General features: G+C 39.4%; 1 protein-coding gene across 2 annotated transcripts; it reads left to right on the top strand.

The window, feature by feature from the left end:
- Window positions 1–243: 243 nt before the first annotated feature.
- On the top strand, window positions 244–23215 carry LOC125294965 (PE-PGRS family protein PE_PGRS26-like). 2 transcript variants are annotated; one of them, XM_048244051.1, is made up of 5 exons: window positions 244–513; window positions 10849–11223; window positions 11290–12017; window positions 12163–12246; window positions 21182–23215. In XM_048244051.1, the coding sequence occupies exons 1-5, from the start codon at window positions 462–464 to the stop codon at window positions 21185–21187; spliced, it is 1245 nt and encodes a 414-aa protein (XP_048100008.1). In that variant the 5' UTR covers window positions 244–461; the 3' UTR covers window positions 21188–23215. The 2 variants fall into 2 exon arrangements, with proteins under 2 accessions (XP_048100008.1, XP_048100007.1); XM_048244050.1 differs by having other exon boundaries at window positions 254–513; window positions 10849–12017.

The raw sequence follows: 23215 nt of genomic DNA, 5'->3' as shown, positions 1-23215 counted from the left end.
ATGTAATTAAGTACTCAGCTAGGTGTTTATGATATAGGCTACATTAAATTAAAATGTATAGGCTATAATCTTTCTTAAAAGGTAAACCTAGCCAAAAGAGGTAAACCATGATCATGGGTTATTCGAAGCTACAGGCCACCCAATCATTGATGAATAGAGAGATGTGGGAGAATAAATTATAGCTCTGTCATCAATAACGAAGATAGGGCACAATATTTCCACCGTTAGGTATTTTTTTTATGACGGTTAACATACAGTCTGTATGTTAGGCTACCTACTGTTAAGGGACACGGTGATGTGAACTCCCGCCTTGGTTATCTTGACTCTGACGAACACGTCTTTGGTACCGCGGAAGTGTCATTCATTTACTGGAAATGTTTGCTATCAGGAAGAGTCGCAGCTGCAGAAAATAGCAAGCTCCCCGAGGTCTCCACATTTGGTGCATTCATGAAGGAAGAAGAATGCGTCTTGGGATACTGATTTTTGTGATTTTTTACTTAGGCGTTTGTCTAGGTAAGGCAGATTTTATTGCTCATGAAATCTACACAAAATAGCTTTTCGGTTCAGATGTTTCTGTGTTCAGCTAAGTTGGCGTTAGCTTTAGCTAACAAGGTAGGACGCTTCAGTTTCTTCGCTTTCATGCGCAGAAAATCGAAGGCGCGTTATTAATCTACTATTTGGACTATGTTATCCAAAATGACTATTAACCAGGTAGCCATCTTTAAGAAACCCATAACGTTATAGATAGCTAATGTGTAAACGTCAGCATGAACCCACAGGTGCATGTACTGACGTGTTAAGCATATGGAGAACTAGATTAGGATTTCAAATAACTTGGTGAAAGGAAGGGTATAACGTTATCTGTAACGCTATTCTTAATACGTCTGGTCGCACAACCCATGGTATTGTCACAATTTGCGAATGAGTAGCTTCTACATGATTGATAGTTTTCTAAAAGCCTTTTTTCCTCAACGTGTAACGTCACAGGTAATGTTGTGAGCTTAATGATTGCTGAAAGGAGAAACTGGAATTCTCAGTCCTCAACAAGTTGATTTCTTATCTACAAATATTGAACCTTGAGTACATACCAGCAGTGCTTGAAGTGTGTGTGTGTGTGTGTATCATAGAGTTGCCAACCGTCCGAATTGTCCGGGACATCCCATATGTTTAGTGGAGCGTTTAAAGCTGCAGTTGGCAAGATTCTTTTTATTATTTTCACGGAAACCGACACTATGCTCCGACAGAACAACATAAATCAGCCGGTTTTAGAAAAAACCCCGCACTTCTATCTCCACCTAGAGCCTGTTATTTGTTTTGCAAAAATCCAAAGCTCCCGGTTCTTCTGGTCCAATCAGAGCAGGTGTGAGATCTGACTGTCAATCACAGTCTGCAGTCTGGTGTGCACTGACCACAAACTGATGAGAGGGTGCTTGGTGATAGTGGGGGAGGGGCATGAGAGTTGTAAACATTCAAAATGTTGGTCCCCTCAATCTGTCAGACTTACCAACTGCAGCTTTAAGCTCATATAATGAAAAGTATTGTGCATTTTATGACTAAAGCATGACATTTTGTTCAGTGTTTCTACACACCTTGAAGTTTATTGTTAGATGTGGAGCCACTTCAGATCTGACCTCTGGGGCTAGATATTTGCTGTATAATATACACATCTTTGAGGAGTAAAATATTTGTATCACCCGGAGAGAATAAATACTCTTTTCTGATTGGCTGGTGGGGTGGCTTTTAATTCTGAATAACGGGACACCTATGAAGATCTGGTAAAAAAAAAAGTGTAATCGCCGTTCCATATCAATGCTTATGAATGGTATAACAACGATAGTAGGACGACGGTTGAGCCTAGAGGCAGGCTTCGCAACAATACAATCGAATCAACTGTAAACAAGCTAACTGTCCATGCTATCGCTGTTATAGGGCCAACGAAAGTTGAACAACAAGCTGAACTAGTGAGCTTCTTTTTAAACGGAACTGTGTGTTTCCTTTGCTTTACAGTGGCAACCGGGTGATACGCGGGATAACGGCCTTCGAGGTGTGTCCAGTTATACAGAATTAATAGACTCGGGCGGAGGCAACTCCCCTCGCCCTCGTCTATTAATTCCATATAACAGGACACCTCGGTGGCCGTTATCCCTTACGTACAAGTCATCCCAGAATTCTACTGTGAAGATCTAGAAGTAAAATTAACTGCCATTCAAACTGGTTGCTTGAGTTCATTATGACAGTTTCAAATGGAACATTTAACTGGCAACATTCTAATCACATACAAATGTGATTTATTTTGGTTATGGATTTGGCAGACACTTTTGTCCAAAGCGACATGTAAATACAAAACAATATAATATTTAAAATTGAACAGGGAACAGATTAGAATGTTGGTCAAATATAATAAGGAGAATAGTAATAATAAACAACAATATCGATTCAATCAATAGCCTAATAAAAATAAGCAATGAAAATGAGGTGAAAGGCAATAATAAAACAATAATGTCCATTCAATCAATAATATAAAAACAATGACATGGTAAGACTACATTAAGGAGAATATCAATAATAAACAATAATGTCAAATTAATTAACAGCCTAATGAAAATAAAACAATATTATACAAACCATAACACATAAGCGCTTAAAAAACTAAGTACATGTTGAATAGGAATGTCTTTAGACCCCTCTTAAACGACCCAAAACTACCACAGGAACGGAGAGCACTGGGCAACTCATTCCACCAACATGGAACCACTGAGGAATAGAGTCTTGAATTAGACCTAGTTTTTATGACTGGTCGACATAACAGACGCTCATCAGAAGACCACAGTGGGCGGTTGGGGATGTAAGGCTTGATTTAATTCTGGCTACTATAGGGAGCCAATGGAGAGTAACTAGGAGAGGAGTTACATGTGTCCTCTTTGGCTGATTGAAGACCAGGCATGCTCCAGCATTCTGAATCAGCTGTAATGATCTTATTACACAAGCGGGTAAGCTAGCTAATAGTGAATTACAATAGTCCAGCTTAGAGATAACAATTCCATTTGTTGTTTGTTCCATTTAATGGGCTAAAAAGACACACAAAGTTTAGCGTTTGCAGCCATCTTGAATTTAGTCACGATAAGTCGAGCGACGAGTATGAATGAACAGGTATGATAAGGGATCAGATTCCAAAAATAATTCTGTGGAAATGCATGGATTCCAGTTGCTGCTACTGGAAGAAACTGGAATCCATGCATTTCCACATAATTACTTTTGGAATCTGATCCCTTATCATACCTGTTCATTCTTACTCGTCACTCGACTTATCATCATTGATTGAAAAGATTCTTCGACGGTCGCTTCTTTTCTAATAAATATAATGGGCTACATTCAATATTTCAGGCCACTAGATGGCGGCATTTCACTGCACTTTGGGCCTTTTTTGGATGTAAAAGCAAGCAGTGAAATGGCGTCATCTGGGGACCGTGCAGCGCAATAGCGCCATTAAATATTTAATTTAACAGGAAATTACGGTAGAAATCTTGTTTTTTCTTACTACAGGGTTCCTACACAGTATGGAAAACCAGGAAAAGTATGAAATTTGACTTTAGTAATTTCCAGGTCTGGATAAGTATGGAAAAAACAAACAAGTGTATGGAGAAATATTTGTGTTTCCAGACTATTGCATCCACAGCACTAATCACTTCACTCAGGTCATAATGAACCATTCCTACTGTTGTGTAGCATAACTGTCAGTCCACATCATCAAGATACGATTATATGGGGGTCCTCAGAAAATGTCTCTCCCACAAGGGGACTCTGGAACCAAAACCAAATTGAGAATCCCTAGTTTATGCAAGTGCCCTACAGTATTGTGCACTTGTGTAAAAGTTACCAAGACATGGATACTGCATTACCTGATAAACCATTATTGCAAACAAAAAATACTGTCTAAGACAGTGGTCCCCAAACTACGGCCAGCCACCTCATTTTGGGTGGCCCCCCAAAACATGTCCGTAGTATATAGCATCCGGCCCGCACGGGAGTACAACATCGTCAAACTAAAACCTCCGCAATTTCTCCCATTCATTCTCTATGGCGAGTCTTAACAGTACACATGTAATACTCTTTTTGTCCACCGGTGGTTGTTTTGGCGCTGTTTTGCGTTTGCCATCGAAAACGGAATGAAATGTAGGCCTACCTGCAAACAATGTAAGAGGCCTATGCTGACTGCATCAAGTATTTTAAAAGTTTATCAATTAATTGTTAAAAACTAACTAAATTCTATTCAAGTCATATTTCTGAGACTTTCTAGGATAATTATTTCTATTTTTTTATTCACTCGTTCAAATGTTCATACAAAGAGTTCACAAAGTTCTCATCAGGTGACTGAAAGTTAGAATGGTGGTCATTTCAGACCACTTCAGCACTTCATAAAATTCTCATAGTTTGATAACTTTAAATTATTTGTAGGATATTCACAACTTGAGCTGTGTATGCAAAGACGCAGAATTCAGAGTTCACATACTGAAAATATACTTTTGGGAATCCCTGCTAATACTTTTGGGAATGCAACTGTTTTTTATTATTATTATTTAATTTTACACTGATATGGCATGATGACAATATAAACACAGCTAACAATGGTATTAAATTGCAATAGCCTATGATTAAATGTAATAGAATATTCAACTAGGTAGACTGCTGTTGTTCAAAGCACTAAGCTATTTATGGTTACTGATATACAACTACTCCGAGTCTCTGGCCCCCTCTTGGAGCCAGGCATATTGAGCTGGGCCTCGGAAGAAAAAGTTTGGGGACCACTGGTCTAAGGTGATTTCTGAGGCCCCTGCCAGCAGTGAACTAGTCTTTATCATATGTAGGCTATGCTGTGTTTACGTAGAACTAAAAATGTGAGTGAACCTTGCAACACAGCGCTTCCTCAACGAAACGGTCTCTAGGCTTCTGCAACATAAAATCAGTTATTTAAATAATAAACATTGACTTTGCACTTTCCCCATTGCTGAAATTAGAATAATTACTTGCTCTGTTTTTAGAGTTATACCAAACCAGAAGTGGCCGCAATGTTGAGAATATGTTCAGAAAAATCTACCGAGAAGTTTTGAAATTTGAGTATGGAAATGGAAGATGTGTAGGAACCCTGTTACTAAGTATTTGTGTAATCCCTCTATAGCGCAAGAACTAAACCATGTAGGATGCTTAAATTTTGCATGCTGGTACAGAAATAGTATGTAGCAAAATTGTCACATTTGGTCTGGATGATCCTGCATGATCATAGCTGTCCCTCAAAGTTGATCAAAATGTTATTGGAGTTTTTGGTTGGGCTCTGTTTAGGCCTTCAGAAGACATATTTGTACTCAACATAGGCTCTTGATTTATTTTCCTTACTGAGATTAGTAGAAACACTCACAAAAAGCAATGAACAGAAAATAAATTCCTTCAGGGTCTGAACAGCAGACCTCACAAGTCTGAAAAATCATTTTTGTTCTCATTTTCAGAGCACCCAAACACCTTGTGGGAATAAACAAAGATTTTTTTTATATTTCCTTCTTTATTCTCCATGATCCCTTCTTTTTAAAAACACCAATTTGATTTGTGTTATGCTAATCTTTCTTTTTTTTAAATGTTCCACCCTGAACATGGGCAAAATGCACCATTGTGATCAATAGGTTTTGTATAGAGTTACCACAGGTTACTCTATACCAGTGGTTCTCAACCTTTTTTCAGTGATGTACCCCCTGTGAAATATTTTTTCAGCCAAGTACCCCCTAACCAGTGCAAAGCATTTTTAGTTGAAAAAAAAAGACTTAAAACAGAGCACTGTGCCATCAGTGTCTAATTTATTAAACTTTGGAACTAATAAACACATACAACTTATATTTTCCTGAAATATTTATTAAATAATTGTTTTGTAAGTATTTCTGCATGGATTCTACTTTTTAAATATATGTATATTTTAACCCTTAGTTTTTTTTAGGGCATTTTCCCTACCTTTATTCATAAGGATTTATTCTGGTCATTGTAAGTGGCACACACACATATTATATATTGTTTTTTTCCGGCAGAGTCTAGGCTATCCAGATCTGCCATCATTTCATGTATTAGTACTAGCATTGACTTTATTTAGATTTTTAAAGAATTAAAATATAAAAAGCGTATTATAACCTTTCTGCGCTCCATATCTGGAACACTAACTGATCTGACCTGACTTGACTTGAGTTTACGTGTGTGTGCCTGTCTGCACTCATGATTCTCTACAACTTTTCACTGCGTTGCCATGAACAAAGTAAAGGCAAAAAAGGTGTTTCTTTGTCGAACAAAATTGAGATGCAATGTGAGCCTTGAGTTGAATGCCATGCAGGAATTTGTTAGGATCTCAAAACCGGATTATGAACATTCTTTGCCATAGAGAAACACACAATAGTGTTGGATTATAAACATGCTTTGCCACAAAAACAAAAACGTGAGGTAAGTCGAGCGATAGGAAGTTATTATTTTGCTGTCACTTCGTCTGTTTTATAACCCAGAAGGATGTACTTGGTATCAAATGATGGCTCTGTGTCTCCTCTTTCATCTGACATGCGTGGCATATCTATCCGATCACAGGTCCGTGAGTAATTCAAACGAGAGTAATGGGTGTGCAGTTGGTTTTTGTACGTGACGTTATTATTTTGCAGTCACTTCGTCTGTTTTCATAAGCCAGAAGGATCGACATACTTGGTACCAATGGATAGCCCTGTGTCTCTTTCATCTGATATGCTTGCCATATCTATGCGTAGACTGTAAATATGATGCAATTTGATTTAATTTCATGATTTTTTAATCTTCATACTTTAATGTACAGACAAGTGCGTGGTCTCGTTGGAAAGCCCCACTTCTGCTCTGTCACACAAGAAAGGCTTCTCGCTGCTATGAACAGTTGTGGAGCAATTTAACAGAGAAGAAAGGGTGTGTTTTTTTACGCACTTTGCGTCAATCGGCTTCTAAGGGTTAAAATCTCATGTACCCCCTGGAGTGCCTTCACGTACCCCCAGGGGTATGCATACCCCCATTTGAGAACCACTGCTCTATACAACCACAGGTGGCACTGTGGTAACTCTATATAAAACATAGTAGCCTACAATGAAAAAAAGTAATGCTCTGAGTACTGATTCAGCTGTCTCTGAAAGTTAACTTTTGTTTGCCTTTCTAATATTGTATGTTCACTTTCACGACACTTCCCAATCTGCTAGACTAGGGTATTAAGTCATAGCCCTAGTCCACATGCAGTAAATAGTTTGAGTATTTTTTTTAAGTGGAGTAGAACTACTAGGCCAGATATGTCAAAGTCAAGGAATGAGTTATCTACGGCCCCCGGGATGATATTTGATTAGTATTAGAACGGACCGGCCCGCAGGCCACAGCCACCGGCTGCTGTTTTGCGCATCAATACTCCATTCCCCACAATGCAACGGTAGCCCACGAACACACTGCGGCGCCGCAAGTGGGCCTCGGCTTCATTATTCATCAGTATTCAGTCAGGGCAGATGTCAACTTTCAGCTACCCCCTTCCCCAGTGTTGTGCCTGAACGCGTTCATTGAACGAAAGTCACTTGTTCATATGTATTTTGAGCTTAACGGAACTGAACGCATTGTATTAGGCTACTACTGCCTGATGAACATTACTGTGAACTCGCTTCATTCTGGTGTCTGTGAACGCACGCTTTTCAGTTTAACTTCGTTGAATAGGGTGCCAGATTTCTACAGAGCCTTCCACGCGAAAACCCGCTAAAACACACCGTAAAAAGGCCTTAATATGGCAGCATGCAGGTCACCATTTATCATACTATGGGTCGCACCCCGCAATGTGGACAATGGTCTGCAGAGTGAAATTATTCCCCGGCCATCGCCTGATAATTTGCTGCGCAATTGGTCAAGGAGCCGCTGACAGAAAAAAAAAAACAAACATTTCTGCAATTAGTAGGAAATACTTGTTAATTTGGTGTCATCAAACATAGAGGCATAGAATTAAGTCGGGTATGAGCGCTTATTCAATGCATGCATGTGCACGTTGGTAGCAAAGCTAAGCTTCAACCTATTGGAAGGCTAATTATGAAACAACATTTAATAGAACGACGCGGATTTATGCAACTTCCATAAAAATAGAGCACAGACTATATAAAACACTGTTTGGCATTAAGTATTAAAGTCAGCCAAAAGCTATTAATTAGTCTTAGTTAAAGATAGTTAAAGATCTCCAGATCAGTGATTTACGATGATCTGATCCGGCCATTTACCATTCACACAAGCTGGTATTGTGTCTCCTGCATACTTACATTCAGGCATTCAAATTAAATGCAATTAAATAGCATATAAATATTCTATCAGTGTATGATGCTTGCATGAGGGGAAACATCCCAAAACAACGGCACCCATATAACTGCTGTTGTTTTGAGAAGTATTTCTCATGCAAGCATCATGCAACAATGCAAAAACAATTAAACTATTGTAGGCCTAATTATATTTTACATTAGTAAAGCAGTACTCTGATGTGCATGTTTTCACAAACTTTTGTGAACAATCTTAGCACTTCAAACATTGACTGTTTTGAAGTGCATGTATAGCAATATAGTATAAGAATAATAATAATTGTGATATCATTATGATAATTTAATGGGGGGTGGGAGGAGGGGGTGGGTTCATGTAGGTGGGCCCTATGACCCCAAAGTATGCCTTGACTGGGCCTCAGGTCAAAGAAGTTTGAGAGACTGATGTAGACGACAAAGCAGCAAGGAGGCGTCATATGATCATTTAAACAAGTTTTATGACTAGGTCGGTGAGGATGGGAAAAATCGTACATTTGTGCAAACTTTGCCCGCACTTCAGTCACAGTCATTATTCATTTAATCATTAAATAAAATACAGTACACGTCTTGGTTCAATAGGTTACGTGCAGTCATTTTAATATGTTTTAATAAACATTGAACCAGTCCGGCTCTCGGCTGGTAGCAAATTTGTTTTTTTGGCCCTCTAATGTATTTGACTTTGACATCCCTGTACTAGGCCTACTCTGTATGTCGCTTGTTGATATCTTGTCATGTATGAAACTTTGTATTTAAACTTTGATTCTTTTTAATGTCACAATCGGTTAACGCCATTCAAATGCGCTTGTGGTTGAGCTGTGGGCACGCAATTTGTGTTGTAGAGGGGGCAGGGATGGGCGGTGACATCATTCCACGCAATATAGCAAAGCTATTTTCTGCGCGAAAAATCTGTATTACTGCTTTCTTTGTACATCCAGCCCTGAGTGCTGGCCTTTGCTAGCTTCTTCAAACTTTGCAAACTCAGCTGGGCGATGTTGTTTCAAGTGTGGCACGCGAGTGCATTAACCTGACTCTTGCCAGATGAATTTCGTTCCGCCTAGCTCCACTCACATCCAGTGTTTCCCATACATTGACAAATCTGTGGCGGGGCGCCACAAAATAAAAATCGGCCGCCACAGATGAATATTCTATGTTTAATTTAATTTAATTTAATTTAATTTAATTTAAATATAAGGTCAAATCCTTGCATTGCCATTGAGCTGCGCTTTTTACGCACGCAGCCTTTCCTTGCCCCGCCCTCTCTCGTAGCCCGCTGCCACTCCTCTGCATGTGCAATTAACAAAATATTCACGATTGTCGAAGGATTGTTGTTGCCACATAGAAGCATTGCATAGAAGACGTCTGGCTAAATTGCTATTAAATCCGCTTAGCATCGTGACCATGCTGTGCAAATTTGTTGAAAACTGCTGCATTGAAGTGAACTCTGCTAAGGTCTTATCACAACATAGTAGGCTACATTGACGAGACTAAACTAAGTTAAGTTATGAAATCAAGCAGTATCTCAAAGCTAATGTTAGAATACTGTTTGGATGTCGAATTTAGCATGCTTAGCCTACTTACAGCTGCTTGTCAATTTCGTTGAAGGGCTCATTTTATTGACTCTGACACTGAATGTTTGCAAAATCCCGATGTAAATGGGAAAGTGTTTTCCAAAATTCAAAAGTGCTTGTCCCAAGGAGAAGTACGAACCTTTATTTTAACTATGTAGAAAACGTTATGAATTGCATCCACACATCAGCAGCCTTTCAACTGTGTTACAATTGCAAGGGTTCCCTCAAACGCCTTAAAGTGACAGGCACTCAATTAGACCTATACACTACCAAGACTATCTTAATACCCCCGTTGTCAAAGTCAGCTACCGCCACAAATTGAATCCAATTCTGTGGGAAACACTGACATCCATCTGGGATCTGTCCGTTGGGAGTGATTTCGGCACCAGATTTTATGGTAGAGCCAATCAGGACGCAGGGCGGGAGTTTCATAGATGTGACGTAGCGGACAAGCGACTGGGAGACTGTTTTGATTCAGACAACAATGTCGGCTTGCATCGAGGAAGCAAGCGTCAACATTGATGCTGCTATTTCATCCATGTTGTCCAAATTTACCCAATATTTTGTCTTTAAAAGAACATCAGAGAACGGCTCTGAAGGCTTTTGTTGGAGGGAACGATAAAGATGACGGACAAGTGGCTTATCCAATCATATGCAAGGATTTTTGATAAGGCCCAGTCTTCTGAAACACCTCTCCAATGGAGCGATCCCAGATGGATGAGTGGAGCTAGGCCGAACGAAATTCATCTGGCGAGAGTCAGGTTACGAGTGCATATGACCGGCATAAAATCGACGTGTCTCAGACTGACCGGCCAGTTGCCGGTCATGGCCGATCACGTAAAAATCGGCGAATTCAGGTCACCAGCCGATCAATCGGTGAATCTCTTCCAGTAACACATATTGCCTCAATACCTTTTGACACTCTTTTCCAGGTGATGTTGGTGGACCTGTCCAAGGGGGTGTTGGGTCAAATGAAAAGCCTACCAACACTGAGAAGAAAACTGTGACGACAAAACCTGAACCTGAACCTGAATCAGCAGGTTTTGACAAAAATGGTGCAGATAAGGCTCCACAACATTTCACAGCAGAGAGAGGTAGCGGTAATGCAGCAGGAAAAGTAATCTCCTCTGCAAAGGAAGATGCAGTCACTGGAAAGGATGACCATGCCATGAGTGAAAATGCAGTCACGGAAGACGCAGGAAAGGGTGGCTCCACAGCAAATAGAGAAGCAGCAAAGAATGGTTCCGCAGGAAATGGAGAAGCAAGAAGGAATGGTTTTGCAGGAAAAGCAGAACCAGGAAAGAGTGGTTCAGCAGGAAATGTAGAAGCAGGGGATGGTGGTTCTGCAGGAAAAGCAGAACCAGGAAAGAGTGGTTCAGCAGGAAATGTAGAAGCAGGGGATGGTGGTTCTGCAGGAAAAGCAGAACCAGGAAAGAGTGGTTCAGCAGGAAATGTAGAAGCAGGGGATGGTGGTTCTGCAGGAAAAGCAGAACCAGGAAAGAGTGGTTCAGCAGGAAATGAAGAACCAGGAAAGAGTGGTTCAGCAGGAAATGTAGAAGCAGGGGATGGTGGTTCTGCAGGAAAAGCAGAACCAGGAAAGAGTGGTTCAGCAGGAAATGAAGAAGCAGGGGACGGTGGTTTCACAGGGAAAGGAGAAGCAGGAAAGAGTGTTACAGCAGGAAATGAAGAACCAGGAAAGAGTGGTCCAGAAGGAAATGTAGAAGCAGGGGACGGTAGTTCAACAGGGAAAGCAGGAAAGAGTGGTTCAGCAGGAAATGAAGAAACAAGAAAGAGTGGTCCAGAAGGTAATGGAGAAGAGGGAAAGAGTGGTTCAGCAGGAAGTGGAGAAGCAGGAAAGAGTGGTTCCGAAGGAAATGGAGAAACAGGGGATGGTGGTTCCGCAGGGAAAGGAGAAGCAGGAAACCGTGGTTCAGCAGGAAATGGAGAAGCAGGAAAGACTAAAGGAGAGATACTCTCTATCGACTCCAACAGCTCAGGGAAACATGTAGATGATGCAGAAAGCAGCCATTTCTTTGCTTACCTTGTCTCTACTGCAACACTGGTGGCATTACTCTACATTGGATACCACAACAAACGAAAGGTTCAAGACTTTTAAATAAAATTATTTTCACAATTGCAGTTAATTTTTCCATGTCACACAACAGTGAAACTCTACCTTTATTACCAAATGCATTTTTCTACATTGTTGTCATAAATCTCTTCTATCACCTGCTGTCCTCCCACAGATCATTGCATTTGTAGTAGAGGGAAAGAGATCAAACTCCACACGGAGAACAAAAAGCGGAAAATATCAGAAGCTTGAACAACAGGTAAGTACTTACTCGTTGGGCAATACTTCACTTTGCCCATTTTTCTGTTATACAGTCGCAATGGCTTCAATTAACACGGGTAAACACATTGTGTCTTGTGCAAAAGACAATGTATGAACACAATGTATGTACGTTCTTATTTCTTAAAGCCTTTTTATTAAAGCTTTTTTAAAACTTTTTTTGAAGAGTGCCTTGGACAATCCATTCATTTTTATACCAAAGAGCACCTTCACAAATACTTCAAGTTACCAGTGGTATTACGCCGCAGCCCTCCAAACTCGCTCCAACGTTCTTATTTCTATTTGCATCTACGATTTGTTCTTATTTTGGTACCCATTGACTCCACTGGTGGAATGTTCCACTGTTTTTTTTATATATTTTTATGTTTGCTCTTCTTTTTTGTGCTCTAGGGGACTCTTAGATCAGAGGAAAACATCTAGTTTTCACAATCCACAAATTATTTTTCCAATGCTAGGAAACAGGTTTTACATTTGAGTGTAATATATATATATATATATATATATATATATATATATATATATATATATATATATATATATATATATATATATACACACACACCGTATTTTCCGGACTATAAGTCGCACCGGACTATAAATCGCATTTATTTACAAATGTATTTCACAAAAACCAAAAACAGAGACTATGTAACTGGATTATTGAGGCCAAAAAGATTAATGAAGACGAAGGAGTGAAGGCAGCCAAGAGGAGGGCAGGAAGGTAATTGCAAAGCAAAAGATTCACTGAAAGAAAATGCCATACAATGCAATCAAGCATTTTGGGCGATTTGGAGTCACAAGCTGGCAGCAGATTAACTGCTCATGAGAGAAAATGATGCAATTTGAAAAGGACGTGACCGAAGCAAGCCAGGGATAAGCCTATAGGCCCGATGATAATTGTAAAGCAATTTACAAAAGATTCACTGTACAAAAATGCTGATATGGTCAAGAAAATGTAGCTAAAAATGTGGAGAATGCAATGCAATTAGTGCTGTCAAACTATTAAAAAATTTAATCACGATGAATCGCTGAATTCCTATAGTTAATCACGATTAATTACATATTTTATCGCATGATTCAAATTCTTTTGCATTTCTGAACTTTCCAGGAGTCCATGTTAACAATATAAAGCAATTATTGTGTATCTTGATTAGGATTCAAATGAAAGCAAAGCAAGTTACTTCATTAACTTAACTTTAAGACGTAGGTCTATTTAATTATTTCAAATCAAATTTCAAAAGAAGTGCAGACCTGAGGCAACACAATATAATCTTCAGAAATATAGCTTATAAAGGGCAACAAACATAAAATGCTATATTAATTATCTTTGAGTTCAGTTGAAAATAAGGAACCTTTCGACATGAGTGCACTGCCATTTTATAGGCCTACAGTCTATGGTGCACTGTCACTTGCCACACACATCAGCGCCGAAGTTTTTAACACGCAAACACTGGATGAACAATGGATTTTATGGAGTGGCGTCGACCAAATATAACTGAATCGTGATTTACACGGCGGCAAAGTGCGATGCTGGTGTGCAGAGTTGTATTGAAAAGAATGGAATCTAATGTACAGTTCATGAATGTCGAAAGCAGAGTGCATCGCACTCATGTCGGCATCAGTGTCCACAGCAATTTGAAACACCATTCAGCTGACCGGGTGTTCAGAACTGCGTTGGTGTTTATTGTACGAATCTACTCTTTGGCCGGCTCGTAAGCCCAAACAAGTGTGTGCAGCATGCCTTTACGTAGCCTACTAAAGGCGCATCATCATATAGGCTACAATTAATCTGCATCACGCCCCATTTTAGCGGAAAACAAGTTAACATACATATATATCATTGATTCTAATGGGAAAGACAGATAGCCTAATCACACCTTGACGTTACATCTAGTTATTAATTTGCAGGCCATTCAATAATTTTACTAACACGGCAGTTATAAAGAATTATGTGTAGGCTTATGTAACTTACTCATGTCGAAACGATGTAGGCAACATTACAACCCATTCAGCACGTATAGCTACACTTACCATATCCCATGTAAAACGGTTAGCTTGCTAGCTCGCTAACTGTGGAACTTCAGTATAACAGGCATAGCCAATTATCTCACCTAGTTGTAGGAAAAAGGCTACGTTCATATTACAAGTGATAGAATGAATGTGTGACTTATGTTTAGTTGATGTTATGACATGTAAAGTTAAGCTTGCCGAACTTAGTTATGGTCAGCCACGGGCAGTTTGACTGTGCTTACATTCGTGACACTCCTGTTAGTAGGCTAAACTGGAAAGAGCAAAAAATAGGAACGTAATGGTCACATTAATCCCATAAACACACAGATAACTCTTACACCAACCTTATTTTGTGCCTTTTATTCACATTTGTTTCAAGATGTATAACCCCTTTTTGCTCCCCACTTCTATGCAGCATAGGTTTCCATTATCCAAACAGCTCCCTTTCCCCTAAAAGGGGGCGTGTACATGCAGCACGGTCTAGCTAGATCCAGTGTGGTGTTGTAGTTGTTCTAACGTTTCTAGTTGTTGCAACAGTTGACAACTAGTAAAAAAATTGACGCCATTAAAATAGGTTTACGTTAACGCCGGTAATAATGTGTTTAACTGACAGCACTAAATGCAATCAATCAATTTGGGCGATATGGAGTCACAAGCTGGCAGCAGATTAAATGCTCACGATAGAGAAAAAGACGGTTTTAGTGACCGAAGCTGAGGCAAGCCAGGCGATAGGCCTATAGGCCCGATGGTAATTGTAAAGCAATTTACAAAAGATTCACTGGACAAAAATGCTGATATGGTACATGACAATTTAGCTGAAAATGTGGAGAATGCAATGCAATCAAGCATTTTGGACGATGTGGAGAGACAAGCCGGCAGCAGATTAAATGCTCGAGAAAGAAAAATATGTGGTTTTAAAAGGACGTGCAGACCGAAGCTGCAGCAAGCAGGTGATATTTAGACATTTATTTCACAAAATCCAAGACCAAGAACAGACAGACTATGTAACTGGACACATTAAGGCCAAAAATATTGAGAATTCTACAGGGAATGTTAACAAAGACGAAGGAGTGAATAGTGGCAAGAGGCAAGCCGAAGGCTGCTGACAAGGGCCCGAAGCTAATTTTAAAGCAGTTTACAAAAGATTCACTGAACAAAAATGCTGATGTGGTACATGAAAATTTAGCTAAACATGTGGAGAATGCAATCAAGCATTTTGGATGATATATTGGCACAAGCTGGCAGCAGAACAAATGCTCGGCTGGCCACGTCCGAGAGCGCGAGAGAAAAAAAGATGCACATTTAAAACCAGGGCCTAAATTTCAGCGGGGGATTGCGGGTATTGAGCATAAATTATTACTAAGTATTGAGCATAATAATAAAAGTCCCGCAACTCTAGCCATCATAATGCGAGAAATTCCTACACATTTTACAGCGCTGTCTGACGTTAATCTAATAATGGAGCAGCCTAAATGTGGGACTATTGACTGGACGGACCAACTCTGACTTCAATTGAACCCCATGCAGAGACACACGCGCGCGCAGGACCACTTTGGGGGCGCCTCTCTCTTGTTGCGCTCTCTCTCTCTCTCTCTCTCTCTCTCTCAGCAGGATTTGTCACCGCTGAAGTCAAATTATAGCCTAGGTGCTTCTACATTAACCGCTATCGACAGGAAAGGAAAACAAACGTTTAGCGATCAGGAACCGTCAGGAATTTTGCAAACACAGAAGCATGACAGCCTATAATGCGGGAGAACATGGATGTGTTCTCCATTTTAGGAACGTTATAATCGATTGCGGACGTGAACAGACAGCTACAGACATGGAGCGCATAGTAGGCCTACTTTCGCTTTCTGTGCGCATTCATTACGTAAAAGATAATTAGTAGCAAAACACCGATCAAATATTACATGGCAGTGCGTTTTGTTTTCATGTGTTTTCATGCATGTCTAGATAACGGGTGAGGAATGTTTAGGAGACAGACTATCGTAAATCCTCAAATTATGGCTGGGGTCTTTTATTTAAGTTGCGCAAAGCACCGCACCTTTATTTGGGCCATGGCTTGTAGTCGAGTCAGCTATACGCCTTTATTTCTTGCGTTTTATTGTGATACATAGGCCTACTTTTCGTTTGGAGCGGCATACCGGTAGGCTATCAAAAGCAGATGTTCAATTTGAGATTTCATTTACGTTTGGACTGTTTGATTATATTGCTAAATATCGGGACTGATGACCACTGAAATCTGTGTGGTATTTAATGGTTTACTATTAAGTTTCATGTATGAAAGAGTGTCGGGATTTCCATCCGCTTATTGCGAGATAAAGCATCCGCTTTCATCCATTCATGGAACGTGTGCTGTGCTGCAAGGGAACCCTTATTCCGTATAGCCAAAGAGGTCTAAGATGGCCTAAATTTAGTTATTTTTTAAATTATGCATGATTTACTTTTTTTTAAAAATCGTAGGCTGATGCCTGGCAGCGACAATTGTGTTTAAATGTAGGTTACTGCTTCAGCATCTAGCTCAGAAGGGGGCAGCATGCGACTGTTAGCTTGAGAGCAACCTGTTGGAGACTCATGGTGTAGGACAATGACTTTTCATTGGCAACAATATTAAACCAACCAGACAGGTCATATGCTGGAAAGATTAGGCCTATTTTTGGTCAAAGTTTTCTCCATGGATTCCTGGTCAGAACCGCCATATTCAAAAATGGCACATTTTTACATACTTTTTGCTATGCTATAGGGACATTTCTGCTAAAAACAGTGCCATTTTAGCAAAAAACTGTCCTTTTCTATCAAATACATATTTACAGAGGTTAACTGATGATTTTTAAAACCCTAAGTATTTTCTAACAATTTTAAATCATTAAAAAATTATAATTTTGTCAGATATTTGTCAAATATCAGAAATCCTCAAATTTCCCTCAAACATAAACCTCTTACAGGTTACATGTAAATACAGTTCAAATAAATTGGGTACCTTAAAGGTGCTCTAAGCGATGCTGGGTAACGTCACTTCTGTTGATTTTCAAACAAAACAGAGAGCTTGTTAAAGGAGTTCAGTCTCATACAGAACTACTGAGGTGCCTGAGCCCGGGGAAGGCCTGGCTGACGCGCTAGATGTTATGAGTGCTACGCTCACTTGATTGCCCTGTGCTAAACAAACGCATAAGACAACTGTTGACGCTGAAAATCCAAAGTGGTCCATTTATTCCAATACAACCCTTTGCCCTTCCGGGTCAGACACCTGCCAACAACATTGTATTTGCTACCTTTATACCTAAGACATACGCCACCCAGTGTTAGACAAAGGAACAATAATCTGAACACAACACAGCATTTGGCTCTTACAGAGCTAACTCGCTACTTCCTCCCCCTCCCTTCCATGCTGCTCCCGTGCAATTGAAACTCTCCTAAACGCGCATCTCTTCTGTGATTTGCTGCAACGGTTGGTTAGGTGATGTTTGCAGTAAGTGACATAAAATGTTTTAGCCTAAAAAACGTGTGGCATCGCTTAGAGCACCTTTAACTTAAACAGATTAAAACATATGGCATTTAGACGTTTTCCCAAAAACTCAATATAAATTCAATAATATCCCCAAAATGGGGTATTTTTGGGCTTAAACTATCACAGGAATGGAGAGCACTGGGCTACCCATCAGATAACCGCAGTGAGTGCTTGGGGATGTACAGCTGGATCATAGAATTGAGATAGCTGTATAGCAGATCCAGTAAGTGTCCTATAGGCCAAGGTCTATTATAGGGAGCCAATGTAGAGTAACTAGGAGAGGAGTTACATGTGTCCTCTTTGGCTGATTGAAGACCAGGCATGCTGGAGCATTCTGAATCATTTGCAACCATCTTACTACACAATCAGACAGGCCAGCTAACAGCCAAATACAATAGTCCAGTTTGGAGATAACCATAGCCTGCACAAGAAGTTGTGTGGAATCTTGTATCAGATAAGGTCTGATCTTCCTAATGTTTCAAAGGACAAACCAACATGATTTTGCAATTCAGGCTACATGCTCAAAGAAATGAAGTCGGTCATTATGACGCCAAAGTTACGTGCCAAATTAGTTGGGGTCAGTGAAGAGGAGTCAAACTGGATGTTAATCTGTTGGGGAATAGCTGTTTTAGCTGGAAACACCAAAAGCTCAGTTTTTATAAAACAAATTTAATAAAAAATGTATTAAGTTGAGGGTGTCGGTCTGTCATCCAGACTGAAATATCAGGTATGCAGAAATCTGATGGGGAAACAGTCCTCAGGTGGTAAAGACAGATAAAGTCGTCCGCATAGCAGTGATCGTCAAATCCATGGGAGCGAATGGTCTCACCCAAGGAAGTGGTGTAAATAGTGCTAATACTGATCCTTATGACACACCTGTGGTGAGGTCATGATACTTTGATACAAGACACGCTGAAAGAACGCCCTTTAAGGTAGGATTCAAACCAGTCAAGATCTTTCCCAGAAATTCCCAGTTCTGACAGTGTAGAAAGGAGAATGCCATGGTTTATAGTATCAAAGGCTGCAGGTAAGTCTAGTAGAATTAATACTGATGACTGAGCAGACTCCTGAGTTGAGGTGCTGCTGTTTACGGGTTTGAGTCCGGGCATGTGCAGGGCTGAACCACGCAGGTAACACAAAATAGGTTACATTAGCTACTCTCAATGCTTCAGTCATAGACAGAGCAATTTCAGTAGAATGACCACTCTTGAAACCAGACTGCATACGGTCTAGCAGGTTGTTCTGATACAGGAAGTCATAGACTTGCTTGAAGAACACTTCCTCCAAAGCCAACAAGAAAGGAAGAAGGGAGACCGGTCTGTATTTCTTCATCAATTGTATGAAGTGTACTTTTTTTTAGCAAAGACATAACCCTTGCCTATTTAAAAGAAGAAAGAACTATTCCAGAACTGAGTGGAGTATTAAACATATGCATTACTGCTGGCAGAACAGCAGGTGTGATAGACTGCAGAAGAATAGACGGGACAGGATCCAAAGGGCATGTTGTTGGATGACTTTGCGTAAGCAGTAGAGAAACTTCTTTTTCATCAAGAGGAGAGAAAGTCCAACAATTCACAGGGCAAAGCTCTCCTAATGGGCTCATCAAACTGAACACTTATCCTGTTGTGTTCACGGTCAAACTTTAGAAAACCCATGTGTGTTTCTGGTCAAAAATGACTGGCTATTAGAAATGAATGGGTGAAAAAAAATGATCAGTGTATAAAATTGAGTCCAGGCACATACTTATTGATCAGATGGACTGTATATGTGCTTCTGTACATTAAAACACACACAAACACACCCTCACTCCCCCTCTTTGCTTATATGTCAGCCCCCATTGGAACCTTTCCCCAATAGAATCTTCCCCTTTCTGACTTGCATGAGCTCAGGTCAATGAGGCCTGCAGGCCATAAATAGCAAATGGAAGTTTAAAACTGGTTATATCCAATAGAACACAAGTTGATACAAAGGTCTATCACAACTAGTGTTGTCACGATACCAAAATTAATGTTTCGATACCGATACCAAGTCAAGAATTGCGATTTCGATACTACTTCGATACTTTTTAAAAAATGTATTTGATTTGGGGGCCCCACCACCTTGACATCATCATCAGTAATATTGAATATACTGTAGTGTGATCATTCACACCAGTGGCCAGATTCTGCTTGATTCTCTCCACACAAACACCATGGAAAATGATGGCTTATGTCATATTTCATATATTTTGCATAATTACTAGTAAATATATTTAGCAATTTGAAAACTATTCTAAAACTATAACTATTTTTAAACTATTACACTTAGGCATATCTTTAATGTTGGTGTTCTAGGTCTAATTGAGTGCACATTGGTGATGTGTAGGTGTAATTGAGTGCCTGTCACTTTAAGAGATACGTGAGAGTGATTGGCCTTGTCTCACGGTTTTAGTCTTGTGAATAAAAGTTGCACATAGCGCATAAGGATATGTGGATGCAATTAATTATGTTTTGTATGTCATTAGATGTTCAAAAAATGAAGAAATGAAGAAAATCTTTCTTGTATTGTCGTGCTGGCTGTCGGAATGATCAGCAGTACAAATAAGTTCGCTAAAATATTGATGGGGACAATTTTTTTGTCATCTTAAAATTTTGATTAAGCCAAAAAGTGTGTAAAAATGTGTAATTTTTTAATATGGTGGCCATATTGGATTTTTGGACAAAATCCAACATGCCCCAAGTTTTAATCTGTTCCAATAGGGGTTCTGACCAGGAATCCATGGAGAAAACTTTGACCAAAAAATAGGCCTAATCTTTCCAGCAGATGACCTGTCTAATATAAAATAAGAGCTCTTTTATGAGTTAAATTGAAACAAAATTATACTATCTTTTATTTGTCCCGGGTATGAATTAAGGCTTTTATTGAGGCCCGGCTATGAATAGAATCCCGGCCATAATTTGAGGATTTAGGTATGCACGTGTGTTTCAGGCATCGCGCAAGCACTAATCTCTGGCTGAAAGTGCACAGGACTTGTGCATTTGAGAGCGCTCTCTCGCGGCTGTAGACAGTAATGTTAAATTACATGTTCAATTTTATTTTTCTTTTCATATATAAGTCGCCACAGTCGACCTGTCGCCAGCCAAACTATGAAAAAAAGTGTGACTTATAGTCCGGAAAATACGTATATATATATATATATATATATATATATATATATATAACATGGTAAACATGTAATTAGAGTATCTTTAGAAATAAGCTGATAATACCAGAGTCATTGATTAATTGATTATAATGTTTAGGTCCCATTACTCTCTCCTAAACAATGCGACTTCCTGCATAATTACTGACTGTACCTTTTCGAGAATGTTGTTGCAATGTTTGTATTTTCATGCAATTCAACATTTCTGTCTTTCAGATTTGAAGTATTAGCTCTTGGTGACTGAAATGAGTCCTGCCAGCCATAGGAGTTGTTTATACGACCAATTCTGTAGGTCCAGCAAAGCTGACCAGTACTTTGCCATAGTTGTGGCATCATCCATCAGAAGCTCCAGATAAAGTGGACAGAACTACAATAATGTTGCACTAATGTTACAATTCGTTCACTGTGCAATGAAAGATTTATAGTATTCTAGTTCTGTAACAAATTTCCCTCAAGTGTTGTGTCCAGGTAATTCTTTTTGGCATAGTAGGTGTTGTGTCCAGTTAATTTACGAAGCCTAGGATTAGTAAGAGTTATTTTAAAAGCCATTTAGCATTCTAAAGTTTGATCATTTTGCCTTTGAAAATAAATGTATTAGTGTGTGTAGATATTTTATACGTTATAATAGGTATAATAAGGATGCCTTATATGACATGACATGTTCAGGAATATGAAAGAGAGGTGTATGTATTGAGTGTTTTGCACATTCAGGGGAATGCCTTTTGACCAGAGAAAGAATTAGGTTTGACTCAGGGGGCTTTCGAAGCCGGAGGGATTTGAGAGTGCGTGCGTGTGTGTGTGAGAAAAATGTTTGTTTGAGGCTGCCTCTGCCAAATGAATGTAACAAGAGTGGTTTTAATTGCACGGATGAAATGATTTTGCTGAACTGTGCCCTTCACTATGTATGGAGAGACTCTATCTGATGGAGTATTACCTGCATTGAGGTTTCTTTTCCCCCCAGACACTGTACCTGCCATGGTTTTTGACAGAAGTGCTGCGAGATATCTGAATGCAAATTTCCTCCTTACTGGGGGAAGTTCCTGTTAGATAATTTTGAGAAGACATTTGAAAACCACTAAACTAGGCATTTGCATATGTAATGAAAGCACGCCTGCACAGAAGGTTCAGGGGCACGTTGTTGTACTTCTGTTTTCTTTTGTTTTTTTCGGTTTTGTTCTTTTTTTATGTGCATAATTTTAAGCGTCTGCTTATTTTCTGAAGCTCTTTTCAATTGCAACAATATAGAATAGCATTTTTTTTTGGATGGTGTTCTGTTCACAATCTCCTTTGTTCAGATGTATTCTCTGTGGCATCAGCAGTCTTCTAGTGTCCTTCAGTGCTACAGTTACCTTCCGAAGCAATACAAGTGCCAAGCTACTGCCTGTGGTTACTAGAGTACAGCCAAAATAACATGCACCATTACATCTTCATGTACCAAACAGCATTTCATACATTAATTATTGTTGTTCCTTTAGGAAAATATTGCGATATCACGATCAGTTTCTCTCAGCTGTTTACCTGAAAGAAAGGTAGCTGTGAGTATCCTAAGAGTGTGTGTATTTATTAAATCACAAGAAATCCACAAGCATTTTAGACGCTAAGCCTATTAGTAACTGTTTACAATATAACTGGTTTTAAGTACATGTCAAGTGAAAAAGAAACATTGCTGATTGCAGGTGGTTTTATGCTAGTATTCTGCACAGTTCTGATTGGTCTTTGGTCCAGGAAGTCCAGGTTTCTGCTATGTGTAAAATGTACCTCTTAGTTTCAAGGTAACCTAATGTGCATGATTTAACGTGCTGCCCATTGGAAATGTGGTCTTTATCTCCCAGGTATGATCACTGGAATTGTGCCAAACAGGACTACTGTCTTGAAGGTTTTTGTTTGTTTGTTTGTTTGTTTGTTTGTTTCATTCAAATAGATTCCAAGCAGTGCTAAAATTGAACATAAGAGAGAGACATTGTTGGCGTTGGTGTTGGTGTAAAACTATGAATCCCTTTATCTCTGATGTTTTTTTTTTTTTTTTTTTTTTTACTTATTTTGCACACAAGAGTTTTGACATATTTTTTAGCCGGCACATTGCTTTCTGTATAGCACTGGCTTCTGTCACTTTTAACTTTTTGAATGCTGGACCAGTTTTAAAATCCCACAGGCTAATGGTTTTGTACAAGTCTTGATGCCACAATTTTTCCTCTGAAAAAAAAAAGATAATTCACTCCATAATGAACTGAATAAAGATGTTTTCATGTA

Source organism: Alosa alosa, chromosome 5, assembly GCF_017589495.1.
Source record: "Alosa alosa isolate M-15738 ecotype Scorff River chromosome 5, AALO_Geno_1.1, whole genome shotgun sequence".
Taxonomy (NCBI): Eukaryota; Metazoa; Chordata; class Actinopteri; order Clupeiformes; family Clupeidae; genus Alosa; species Alosa alosa.
The sequence above is the reverse complement of the archived record's forward strand: the minus strand, read 5'-3'. Positions and strand labels throughout refer to the sequence as shown.